Source organism: Nannospalax galili, unplaced genomic scaffold (assembly GCF_000622305.1).
Source record: "Nannospalax galili isolate Female #2095 unplaced genomic scaffold, S.galili_v1.0 scaffold205, whole genome shotgun sequence".
Taxonomy (NCBI): domain Eukaryota; kingdom Metazoa; phylum Chordata; class Mammalia; order Rodentia; family Spalacidae; genus Nannospalax; species Nannospalax galili.
Genome location: NW_008353921.1, coordinates 3,733,654 through 3,746,697, shown reverse-complemented (window position 1 = coordinate 3,746,697; position 13,044 = coordinate 3,733,654). Strand labels below are relative to the sequence as shown.

Sequence of the window (13,044 nt, the reverse complement as noted above, 5' to 3'; positions counted from 1 at the left end):
AGAGACCAAAAAAAAAAAAGCTACACACACACACACACATACACACACACACACGCTCCTTTCTCTCCCTAACCTCCCTTTTGCTTTGCTTTACATTTTCTACAGCACCAGTATCTAACACACTATTTTACTTATATTCCTTCTTCTAGAATGAAATCTCCATAAGAAATGGTCTCTTACTTGTTCGGTTTACTTCTATGTCTCCACAATAGTGTCAAGCCCACAACAGTCCTCAAACACCACTGTCTACATGAATGATCAAATAGCTTATCAATAAAGCAAATAAACCTGGGCTCTGGCATGGGTTCAAGTGACTAATCAGTTAAATAAACTCAAGTAAGTCATTCTACTCCTCAAAAAATCTCTACCCTTACTTACAGCATTTACAGTAGTACAAATTGTTATGGAAAATGACATAACTTCCTCTGTGTCAGTCAGCAGGATAGTGAACAGGGCTAGATAGGTCTCCTAGAGTTCGAAGCCAATTGCAAACTACGTTTTTCTAATGATCAACAGAACTATGACAGCTGAATAGCACACTTCAGAATTTAAGAATGTAAAGATAAAATTTCTTAACAGAAAAATCTTGTTAGAATATTCAAAAACAAATACAAACTCCTTAGCTTACTTTTTGAACAAAAATTTTTTGCCTTGTCTCATTAAATCCCTGCAAATACTAATAAATGTCTACAGTGGAAGGAAAATGTTCCATGGCAAAATAAGTAAACACACCCAGTTTTTCATAAGAAACATGGAAATAATTTAATATTCATCCTCTGAAAAGATTTAGAATAATCCTCTCAGCCTAAAAGCAGAATGATTAGCAAAGCAACAAGACACTACAAACATGCCAATCACCCTCCAACGTAACTCCTAGATAAAAGCCACAATCCCAAATAAACTATCAAAGGCAGCTGCATCTTCATTTGGTAACTAAATATTTCACTTACCACTAACCATTTCAACCTGGACAAAACAGGAAAATGGCAAGTGAATAAAGGATTTTTAAAGAAAAAAAAGTCACTAACCAGCACTTCTAAAATGTCACTAAAATTGCTATTGTCTAAACTCATGAGACCCTTGGCCCTGCAGCTGTCGTAAGAAAATGCTCAAGTGCTGAGCACAGGGCTGAGAGGACAGGGCCAAGAGGACAAGGCCCAAGAAGACAGGGCAGGATGATGTCTCAAAACATTTTTCCTGAAGATACAACCACTGACTGTTGCACTACTCACAAATTCATAATCTCCATCCTGTGGTATTTTCCAATCTGAAGAATTTTTCAAAGGGCCAGGTATACTCTTGCCAAAGCTGCTGACCTGGTTTTCCTTTTCTTTTTGTTCAAAGTATTCAAGGAAAGATGGTTTTGCAGGTTGTATGGTCTCATCTCTTCCTGAAAACCAAGAAAAATAAAAAATGAAAAGCAACATTAATATTTTAGTCATGCTGAATAATCAGATATCCACATGGGTTCTTCCTGTTGGATAAGGAGTCCTCCAAAATGCCATGAAGCTGAAGAAAAATGCACAAATTCTCACTCAAAATATTTCTTGTAGAAATAAACAAATTTTGAAGTCTTCCTACAATATACACAAACATTTCCCCAGGAACCCCCATTCTAGGCAGAAAGATTTTGGTACTTTGATGGTTCTGGGTAAGCTTAAAATAATAACTATATTATTATATTACTTTACTACAGCAAGTAATTTCTGAACTACTTAGACTGAAAATAACTGAAAAGCAAACAAAAACATCACTTAGTGCCCATTACATTCAATATTCTCTACAAGCATGACAATATATAGGAGGAAAACATAGGAAAGAGACTTTTCCTTTATAAACTCAATGTGTAATCAAAAGAACATGTATGAAAAAGAAAATACAAGTTAAGAACAACCCATTCATTTATGAATGTGCAGCATTTTTCTGATTGCTGCTTCCTCCCTATCAAGTATTCAATGTAGCATTGGAATGCTACCATTAGCTAAGGACCAGCTAATGAACCAACAAGTACATGCTGTGTCTTCAATGTGCTCCATGTGAAACTTCAGGTACTTTTCACATTTGTTTCCTTTAGTTTTTAAGCTTCAGGTATCATTTCATATCAAAAGAACCACAACACAATAAAACTTGTAGTGGTACTTTGGATTTGCTGAAAAGTCAGGAAGCCATGTTCTTGCTCTCAGTCCCTTCCTCTGGGAACAAGAGAAGACTGACAGAGGAGAGGACTGACTGTGACATGCCACAGTGATCCTACACATGAAAACAGAGTGCTCTGGCCAGGCGTGGTGGTGCACACCTTTAGTCCCACTACTCAGGAGGCAGAGGCAAGTGGATCTCTGAGTTCCAGGCCAGCCTGGTCTACATAGCAAGTTCCAGGTCATTTGGGGCTGCAAGGGAGACCCTGTCTCAAAAAGACCAAAAAAAAAAAAGGAGTGTTCAAGAAATCTAGAGCTGAGCTGTGGCGGACTTTTGTACAAAATATCTTGACTAGGGGCTCATGAGGTAGCTGAACAGACTCAAAAACTCAGAAACAAAAAAGAAAGACCAACTAACTAAATTGCTATTTGGAAAAAGATTGTATTGGATGTGTATCTCACATCCAAAGCAAGAAAAAAACTCCAATGAATAAACAGTAACTGCAAAATCAGAAATCGTAAGTACCAGAAATCATGTGAGTGCAGTTGACTGTGGGAAAGCCCTTCCAACTGTGATGAAACCCAGATACAATACAAAATAGATTTGATTTCATGTGCATGAAGAAAGTAGCACAAATTTGAAAATGATATTAAATAATGTAGGACACATACAAGAAAAACCATAAGAGAGAGGGTGGGAAGAGAATGCTTGCAACAAATATCATAAAATGATTTAAAGAACTTTCTTTTTAAATAAAATTTTAAGAGTCTTTTGTAGATTTGGAAAGAGAAATTCCCAATATATAAGCAATTTTTTTAATCAAGGAAACGACCCAAAAAAGGGTAGATAATGGACTAAAGACTTGTTAGTACATACAAAGACACCCAACTGTTCCTTACACATGTAAAAAGAAATGCATACGTTCACTTGTAAGAGAAACTCAAAACCACATGAGATATCAATTCTTAACATTTCGACTGGCAAAGCTTCAAAGGCCTAATAATCCACTGTCTGGTAAGGCTATGAAGACACAGGCAAGCTCATCTGTGACTGAGCTGAAATGTGCAATGTGTGACCCCAACAAGGGGACATGGCACTGAGTATGAAAACATGAACCAGGGAGCACACAGACAGCCCTGCAGTACTGAACCTCAACTAAGAGTTCTGAGCTTGTAAAACACATTCCCAAGCTTTGTTTGTTACTCAAAGGACATGGAAGCAATGGTACCCTGGTGCCAACGAGCATACCAGATTCTAAATACATCCTCTGCGAATGAGAACAATGACTCAAGAGAAATAGCTAATTCTAGGACTAAGGCAGAAAAATCATGAAGTGGGCTCAAAATATCTTTTTGTGCCAAAAAGCAAGCAAGTATTTTTATTTTTTGATGGATGGATGCTGGAGAAAGGCTTGGCTGGGACAGTATCCTGGGCTCTGTGTCCTCACCCTGGTCCTTTACAGTTGGTGATTTCAACATGGGACAGTGAGGCCAGGTGGTCCCAGTTCAAGGAATTTATCACCTGGTCACGGTTTCAGAATTCCTCGAGCACCAGGAAGAGGACCAGAGCAAAGCAAGGTCTTCCCCACCTCAGCATCCAGGCCCCACTACATCAGAAACACCTATGAGACGCCCAGCAGCCATACTACACCCTTCTCCCTAAAGACTTTCCAAATATCTCAGTGGACCAAATTCTCCCAATGAGGACAGAGAGAGACAGACAGGACTTCACTCAGTAGCCCCCTACAACCAGGAGCACCACCAGTACTTGGGGCTAATGCCTGAAACCCCAAAATATGTTCTTCCCTTGGCCCCCTGGTGACTGAACCCACTCTGGGAGATCTTAAGAGCAACAAACAGGTTTGTTGTCTTCAAATCGGTGCCCCACACCCACTCTTTTTCGAAGAAACAGTCTTTGCGGCCCTAACATCTGGGAGATTCCATCAAGTTGAGTGTCTATGGCACATCCCTTGCAACTGCAGAAATGTTCAATGTGTTACTGTAGATGTGCCATTTTTAGTAGCTCAAACACTTACTAAACTGGGCTATTTTTAAAGTCTGTTATTTATACTAAGTCCCAGACTATGTATATCTTGAGGTCTAAGAAATTACTAATGCAGTAAACTAGTGCTGCTCTAGTCAATTCAAGAATTGTCGCGAGCCGGGACTCTGTCCAGCAGAGTCCAGGAAAGACGACACAGACACCAAGGTGAGGTTCAAGCTTCTGTTTCTCTTTCTTCCTTTATTCTCTCTTATTATCTCTCATGTTCTCTTCACTATGATGCTGTCTCTCCATGATGCTGTGTCTGTCTATTACATACTTCAGCTCTTTATATAGCGTTTTCCAATAGCCCTCCCCCCAGCCGGTATCAATCAGGGCTACACACGTGCAGCGGCCAGGCAGAGTGTAGCTCATAGGCACGTAGCAAGATCATTAGGCTGGCAGCACCTGTGTTGGCTTATACTTTTGATAAACAAGCGGGAATCGCGAGCCTTGGCAATCAGCCAAGAGTTGGAGTAAACAGCACGAGGTTTGGCAGCCAGCCAGGGCGCCATCTGGCTGACTCAGCTGTGCTCGCTTCCCACAAAGAATCATTTGTCATTTTAAAAAAACTGATTGGTACATATAAAAAGACAAGAGGCACCCTGAGGAGCACCACCAACTGATAATTTGGGGAAAACATGAACACTCTGAAGTCAATCTGGGTTACACTGTGAGTTCCAGGCCAAACTGGGCTTCAGAGTGAGACCCTGTCTCAAAGAAAAAAAATTTTTAAAAATAAAGTATAAAATAAAAGTGTAAGAAATAAAACTTTGAAATCAGGGATGAAGACTCAAGAACCTTTCTGTGGCCTAATTCCAAATCCCTCTATAAAGAGCAAAGGAATGTCTGCTAAGCTAGAAGAAAATATGTCTAATTTCTATCGCTGCTTTGATGAAAAGGTGAGAACATTTGCTTTCCTTGTGTGTCAATTATTTCATTTGACAGTGACAGCCCTTCCCAACCCATTTAAAGCTTCTAATAGTTTTGAAGCTAAAACTAAAGCTAAAGTCTTCTTTGTCTCTTTCAACAACTAAGAATCACAAATAAACAATCCTACTGAAATGTCTTTGCTCTTATCTTTTGCTGTCAATGCCAGGGACCTGATTACACCTGACATTTATTAGATTTCAAAGACCCCAAAATTTTATTTTAGAATTAGATAAATCTTTTTATCTAATCACATATCAGATATAAGCTGAGAATGAAAGCCACACCTTTCTTAGACATTTAATTATAGCTAAATGATTAGTTAAAAGCTCATGTTACCAAATTATCAAGGAGGTAAAGATTATTTCTGTTGGCAAGGGAGGGTTGGGGATGTTACAGTGGTGGCCTTCCTGCATGCCAGGCAAGCAATCCAGCAACTGAGTTACGGCCCCAGCCCCTAAAGATAATTTTGACAACAAATTCCTAAGATTTTATCTTATGTGCATGCAACTGAAAGAAGGTGCAAGGTCCCTATCCAAAGAGGGTCAAAGATTTAAACTTCTGGTCCTGACTATACACAGCCAGTAGAGATGTTCAAAATCTTCTGTATTCCACTAAAATGTTAATAAACCTCAGCAAGCCTCCCAGATGGCAAAATTCTATATGGAGGGGCCCAGTCAACAGATGTCTTACTGAGGCACTCATAAACTGGCCAGCCCCAGGTGCTAATATACCAGATCAAAAGAAATGATGGAGTACAATTTTTCTGCCAACCTATAGAATTACGATTCAAATAAAATGGCTGCTATTTTTAAGCCTCTGAGTTTTGGAGTGCTTTGTTTAGCAGCAAAAGCTACAGTCTAGTCATTCTCCACCCCACCCGACCCCCGTACCCCCAACTCACACACCACTCTATATCCACATCCTTTAGAAACCCAGGTACAAATTCGACTAACACTGATTTGCTAAACACCCAGGTTTGGGGCTTTCCTGTGGGTGTTTTCACGTGATTTACATCTGAACTTCCTGACCACTACAGAAGTAGACTTGCATTAATAGGCACCTACCAAGTGCCACATAAAATAGTGTTTTCACCTACTCCCCACGAGATCTTTTGATGTATGTTATGATGCTATTCTACAGATGAGGTTTACCTAACACTTTATAGCTATGACCCACAAGGACAGGATTTGAATGTCAGCCATCAGATTTTAAGCCTGGTGAGTTGTACCCCATACTGTGACTTTTTTCTAAAACCAAAATGAAGATTCTTGATATGTTTGCACTGCCATTAAGTTGAGTACAGAAAGAGAAAGTGGAATTTTCCCAGGGGCCTATAATCTTTGAACTTGTCTTTCAGCATCCTTTAGCTAGATGATCAAGTGCTGGATGGCAGCCTGTCTAAGCTGAACAAGGCTGCCCTGTCCTCTCCCCATTGTCAGGGCTTCAGGTGGTTGTAGGACTTTCTGTTTCAACTTGAACTAAAGTATTTTCTCAGACGCTTCATAGGAAATTGACACATTCAGCTGAATGATAATCCAGGAAACCTGAAGCCTAAGAGAGAGTGGACTACTATGCCCTCTGACTTCTGGGTTTACATAACTAAAAAATGATACCAGCATAGTTGTAACTAAGATGAAATTTGACTAAAACTGAAGCCTGCTTTTCCCTCTGGGCTGACTATCATATTTTAAATTTTATGGCCCTTCCATCCCAAACCTTCATTTCTCAAACTGTCACCAACTAAACCACAATAGTCAACGTAGTCTTTCCTTAATTTCCACAATAACTTTTTTATCTCAATAGTAATTAATACTGTTCAGAGTAAAGACCTGGGTAAGAGCTTACATTTTCTTCTCTGCTCTATGCATAAATATTTGCAAGAGAAAAACTCGAGTAATCCCTAAATGTTTCTTTCTGTTTTAGACTAATATGCCACAATGTAAACTTCTCATCATAGGGCTTTTGTTTTGTTTTTAAATCTAACATTTACTGTGTGTGTGGTTTCTGGTTCTGTTTTTGTTAATGGGCACCTACTTGCTTTACATGTCTCAGCACATTTATTTACATAAAGTTATTATCCAAATTGTTCTGTGTAACCATAAGTACTTTTGAATGTTCCTGAAACCATAACAATTGCAGCAATCATAGGTTTAAGATGCCCTGGAGCCCAGAAAAATCTCTCTTCCTACTAAGGAGTTTGGGTAACTGCCTCTATAGGAACCAACTTGCTGTCTGAGCACTAGTACTAATGAGCTGCAAATGTGTCATCTCAAAAGGATCCAGACCTAAATTTCCCAGGGCTCCTGACTAGAGTGATAGGGGCAGCACATCTAAAAAGAGGCAAAAGATTCACCAGAGAGAATCATCTACATCTCAATCATCGCAGGAATTTCCTAGCTGGTCTCACCTTCTTTTCTGATCTTGACAGTCCCTTACCATTCATCTTACAGCATCTGGGCATTCAACGTTCTTCAAAATCTGATCGATGTCACATCTGCTTCAATCAAACTGAATATTCAATGCACATTTCTACCTTTCTGACTTTGCACCTGCCTGGAATCTCTCCCCTTGGCCTTCATTCTTAGTGAAGTCTTTGCCATCCTTCTCACAAACTCACCCTGCATTTCACCAAGTGTTCTGTTATCCTCAGGTGCAGAGGCCCTTTCTCCTCAGCTAATTAAATCATTCCAAATACCACTATCTGGGTCATGTTCTATATATTCAAAGAACTAGAAAGAACAGTTATAGCATGCCATAAATATTAGGTAATCTTCCTTTTTTAACCTCTAAGCTTGTCAGCAGTAAATGCCCCATTTGGTTTCTTTACATTACAGAGTAGTGACACCTAATGACTATCTACTAAATACCTCATGGTTGGCATTAAATATTTATTTTAACAAACACTGATTCCAAGTTGGTATTTCTTATTAGAGTAGACATACAGAGAATCATCTACTTTTTCTTATAGATCTATTTAAATTGGTATTTAGAAATACATCTCCATTTTCTTTCTGAGCAAGGGTAAGCAGGTCAGAACAGTTCAGGGCACTACAGGCACACTATCAGTGTGCTTACAGATCAGACTCCTTTATTATCTGCCTCTTAGTTCCAAGAGCCAAAGCCTATCTTTTGGATTCACTTTCCTTTGTTCAGCACTACTGTTACGCCACTGCTCTCTTTGGAAAAACCTATTTCCCTACGACTATTCTTGACTCTCCTTTAACACAACCAGAGTGTCTTATATTCCAAAAAATATAGGCCTTGAGCCCATCACCCAGGTCACACAGAGATCTGGTACTTTCATATCCTAATATGCGGTCTGGCTGGGTGTTTTGAATGAATTTCAGGCACCAAGAGTCTGTACTTTTTGGCTCATCCCAACAAAATCAAGAATGTTAATGGTTTCCAAAGATAAAAGTGGCCCAACATCTGGATACAATAAGAAAAACTGTACAGACAACTAGGAGTTAGTCTCCATTCTGGAAAGATGACCATGAAGTATTTGTGAAACTGTGAGAAGTCTAAGTACAAGATGTCTGCCTTTCTATTGTAAAGCTCACACCCAAGAGGGAGCAGCTGATAAAATGCAGTACACCGCAGAGATTATCTCTTGGGGATGGAAATGAAGCCAGTCAGTAATAAATTCCACAGTGTTAAGAGTTTCAGACTTTATAGAAGAAGGCTCATGGGGATCCAAAGTCTGGCCTTCTTTAAAATCTGTCATCTTGTATACTGAGCTATTTAACTGGTTCTTAAAACAGCCACCATCTTATTGCCAAGGAATTTAGAACACACACACTCCCTCTCTCTCCTCAGCACGTTTGTAAACATTACTGAAATGAGTGAGTAACCTCCCTTTAGAGAAACCATTTTCACACCAGTGTTCAATGCACTCACGGTGGCACCTTACAAAACACCACTGGTACCAAGAGTAAAGGCTAAAAGCAGAGTTACCAAGAGAAAAGATATGAGGATGACAAAAAAGGGGCTCTTGTTAGGGTCTGTGAGGGGGCCTGCTACTAACCTGACGGCCTGAGGTAGATCTCCAGAATTTCCATGCTGAAGGAGAGAACCAACTCCTACAAGTTGCCCTCTGGCTGCCATACATGTACCATGGCACACACAAGCCCATAGAAATGCATACATTAACATTCTCTTTCACATACACACACACAGAAAAAAATTAGTAAAATTAATATTTAGGAACAATGAAAATGCTACTTCCATACACTATTCTCATTATAATACCTATCATCTTTGAGCATTTATACGCTCTATTTATATATAGTAGCTCATATTAGTTTGGCAAAAACTACAAAATAAGAACTTCTGTGGCCTACTTTTTTTCTAAGGGCTAGAAAACCAGGAGTCAAAACGGAATAATCTGCTTAAGGAGACTCATTCTTTGAGACCCTGAACTAAAGCTTCAAGTCAAAGACTCTGATGTCAGAAACCATTCCACTATCCCTTCTTCTCTTGCCCTTCCTCAGAAATATAACTGCAACAAAACTAAATGCTGTAGGCTTCAGCTTTGACGTGTGCCCCAGCACTAATGCTAGCCGAAAGCTTTCTTATGCTGCCGACTCTGAGCAGCAAGCACATCTAGGCACTCAGTGCTCGGATGAGCTCTGAAGCCATCAGAAACTGGACAATAAAGCTACTGTTGTAAACAGAAGTGTTAAAATACTCGGGGTGCTTTATGTTCTAATTACCATACTTGCAAATGCCACAATCCAAGTCAGAGAACTAAAAAAAAAATAACACAAGAGGTAATACTATAATAATCTCCTTCAAACAACTGCAGGTGGGAAGAAATGGGCCCTGAGTCAAGAATGTCTCTCTTACATAGTTCTGATGGACGAATATCTGATAGACAGTGTTGAAATAAAATCCACTTCAACAAGAACCAGACCTTTGGTTTTAAAGGAAAAAATTCACAGCAACAATAGATTCCTTCATGAGACTTAGGACTAGCTGGGGAATTATAAATACAAAATGTCTTTACCACATAATACTGTCACGGTAATTTATCAAAAACATACTTCTGAGTTGCCCTCAGTTTATGGCATCTAATAGGACAGGCTTGAGTCAGAGGAAAGAACTTTGCAATTTCTATTCCACCTTGTGCCTCCACTGGCCTAGAAGTCTAAAAAGGAAGACAGGAACAGTTTATATGCGTCTCCTGGAAAGGTAGTAAGGACAAGCCATGACATTACAGCCACTGAGTACTGCAAAGGAAGAACCACTAGTGTCCAATCTTTAGCACAGGGGACCCTAATTACCTACTGTAATTGTTATGCTTTGTCCTGTCTTTTCTCAAATAGGGGAAAAGCACTCAACTGCTAGGCTGTCCATTGTGCAAATCAAGCTAACTCACTTGCTCAATAGTCTGCTGTTACTGTAGATTATTTTTCCTCTAAAGATCCAGTATCCAAACACTGGTGGTGAGAGCCAGGCATGGTGACACATGCCTTTAATCTCTATGAGATCAAGGCCAGCCTGGTCTACATAGTGAGTTCCAGGCTACAGGAGACCCTGTCAAAAAATAAGTTGATAGTGAGAAGAGGTCTATGAGGGGATGCAGATAGGAAAGGGAGGGGTCCTAAATATGATTAAGACGTATTGTAAGAAATGCATAAAAATTCAATGAAGATTTTTTAATTGGTGGGCAATGGACAATTTAAAGGCAATTAAGTTTACTATATACATTTCTGCACCAAACAACTAAAAAACACACACCTATGGGCTGGCAAAATGGGTCAGTGGGGTAAAGGCACTTGCCATGCAAACCTGGTGACCTGAGCTCAATCCCCAGAACCCAAGAAAGGTGGAAGGAGAGAGAACTGACTCCACAAGCCACTCTCTGACCTCCACACCATGGTACAATGGCACCTACATCCAAACACAAGCATGTGTAAGCATGTGCACACACACACACACACACACACATGCACACACGATACATACTGCTAGGCATAATCACAACACTCAGAACACAGAAACAAAAGGATGGAAAGTTTGAAGACAGCCTGGGCTATACAGGGAGAAGTTGTTGTTTTGTTCTTTTGAGACGGGGTCTACCTATAGTCCCAGCTGCCCTGGAACTTACTATGTAAACCAAGATGGCCTTGATTTCATTGAGTCCTAGAATTAAACGTATGTGCCACCACACCCAGTGTGTAATGATTTTTACCAATTCTAATCAAAGTCTACTAAGAAATCTAAGGAGAAAAGACACTGTGTTGAGATGTTTTGGCTGACCAGTCTTAAACTGCCAAGTGTGAAGCATCCAATCTCCTAGCTACAATGAAGATACTGCCCTAGAGTTGCTGTAATAACTTAAAACATACTTAAAGGTAAATAATGGTCTAGATCTAAAATAAAGCCTATTCCAGAAAGAGTATCTGTGAACTCTGATGGGAATACAATTGCAACTTGTAGCCTATTACAGAGCTCCCTCTGCTGGCCCAGAGAAAATACAACTCCAACAATGACAATTCAGCAATTTGTTCCTCAGTTCCAGAAGCAAGCAAAGCTCTTCTAGTGCCCTCATTCAAACAGAAAATAGTATCACAGAGTGCTTCCAAGCATGTGTGAGGCCCTGGGTTCAATCCCCAGAACCAAAACAACAACAAAGATCTACAATCTGGTATTTTATGCAGATAGGTTTTCAGAACAGTGTGGGCCACAATGTATCTACAATGATTCTTACAGGGCTTCTTGAAATGTACTTACAGAGCAATCAGTTCTCACCCCACCATCTGACACCATGGTACCATCTGCAAAGTTCATACTTGAGAACTGTGACCAAGTTACAAAAAAAGTTTTAAGTAAGTTTCCAAGTCCGTACTGGCCACATTCATAAATAGCCATATGGGCCACAGGTTAGACAGGCCCAAGTCAGAAGCAAGTTCGTCTCTTTGCAACTCAGTTGCAATGGCTGTGATTATACAGCCACGTAGCAAATTACAAGTGATTGTACTTGCCTTACAATGTAGCTGTGACGACTAAAACCCATGAAATGCTTAGAAAGGACTAAGCACAGTGACTAATATACAGTAAATATGTAATCACTAGTAATTACAATTATTTAAGACCCATCACATAGAGTATGATAAATGAAAACTATATGTATACATATATATAAAATAATTGTTTTAAAAACACAGAAGACACCCCTGTAATCTCCTCAGAAGATAGCATTAGACTTACCCTTAATTTTTCTAAGTTTTATATTAAGAATCTAATGTCTCTGATATAAAAGTAGGCAACTAAAAGAACCAGAAGTTCAGCAGAATGAAAACACCACAGACTGCAGTGCTTCAATTCCCAGCTCTACCACTTCCTAACCGTGGGCTTATGAAGCAGTTAACAATCTCTCTGAAGCTATTCCCTTACAGAGAAGAGCAAAAGCATCTCTGTAGATAGGTAAGATGACTGAATGAGCCGAAGTCCTAGAGGTGTCTCTCCGGTTCTAAACAGAAAAATTCAAATTTTAAAAATGAAAACATCAGGGCTGGGGAGATGGCTCAGCAGTTAAGAACACTGACTGTTCTTGCAGAAAACCCAGCACCCACACGGCAGCTAACAACTGTCCATAACTCCAGTTCCAGGGGATCTGACAGCCTCTTCTGACCTCCACGGGCGTTGCATAACACGGGTGCACTTACCTATATGACAGAAAAATTCAAATTTTAAAAATGAAAACATCAGGGCTGGGGAGATGGCTCAGCAGTTAAGAACACTGACTGTTCTTGCAGAAAACCCAGCACCCACACGGCAGCTAACAACTGTCCATAACTCCAGTTCCAGGGGATCTGACAGCCTCTTCTGACCTCCACGGGCGTTGCATAACACGGGTGCACTTACCTATATGCAGGCAATACGCACATACACATAAAGTAAAAATAATAAATTTGGGGGGGGGGACTTTTT

At 39.8% G+C, this 13,044-nt stretch overlaps 1 protein-coding gene across 1 annotated transcript in view; it reads right to left on the bottom strand.

Moving 5' to 3' along the window:
• Nucleotides 1–1,217: 1,217 nt before the first annotated feature.
• Nucleotides 1,218–13,044, bottom strand: part of Stk4 (serine/threonine kinase 4) — a gene marked incomplete at its 3' end in the record, with an annotated part of 59,972 nt that continues 48,145 nt past the window's right edge. The window contains exon 10 of the mRNA XM_008851030.2: nt 1,218–1,390. Coding sequence (XP_008849252.1) covers nt 1,218–1,390 — 173 coding nt within the window. The remainder of the gene's footprint in view (nt 1,391–13,044) is intronic.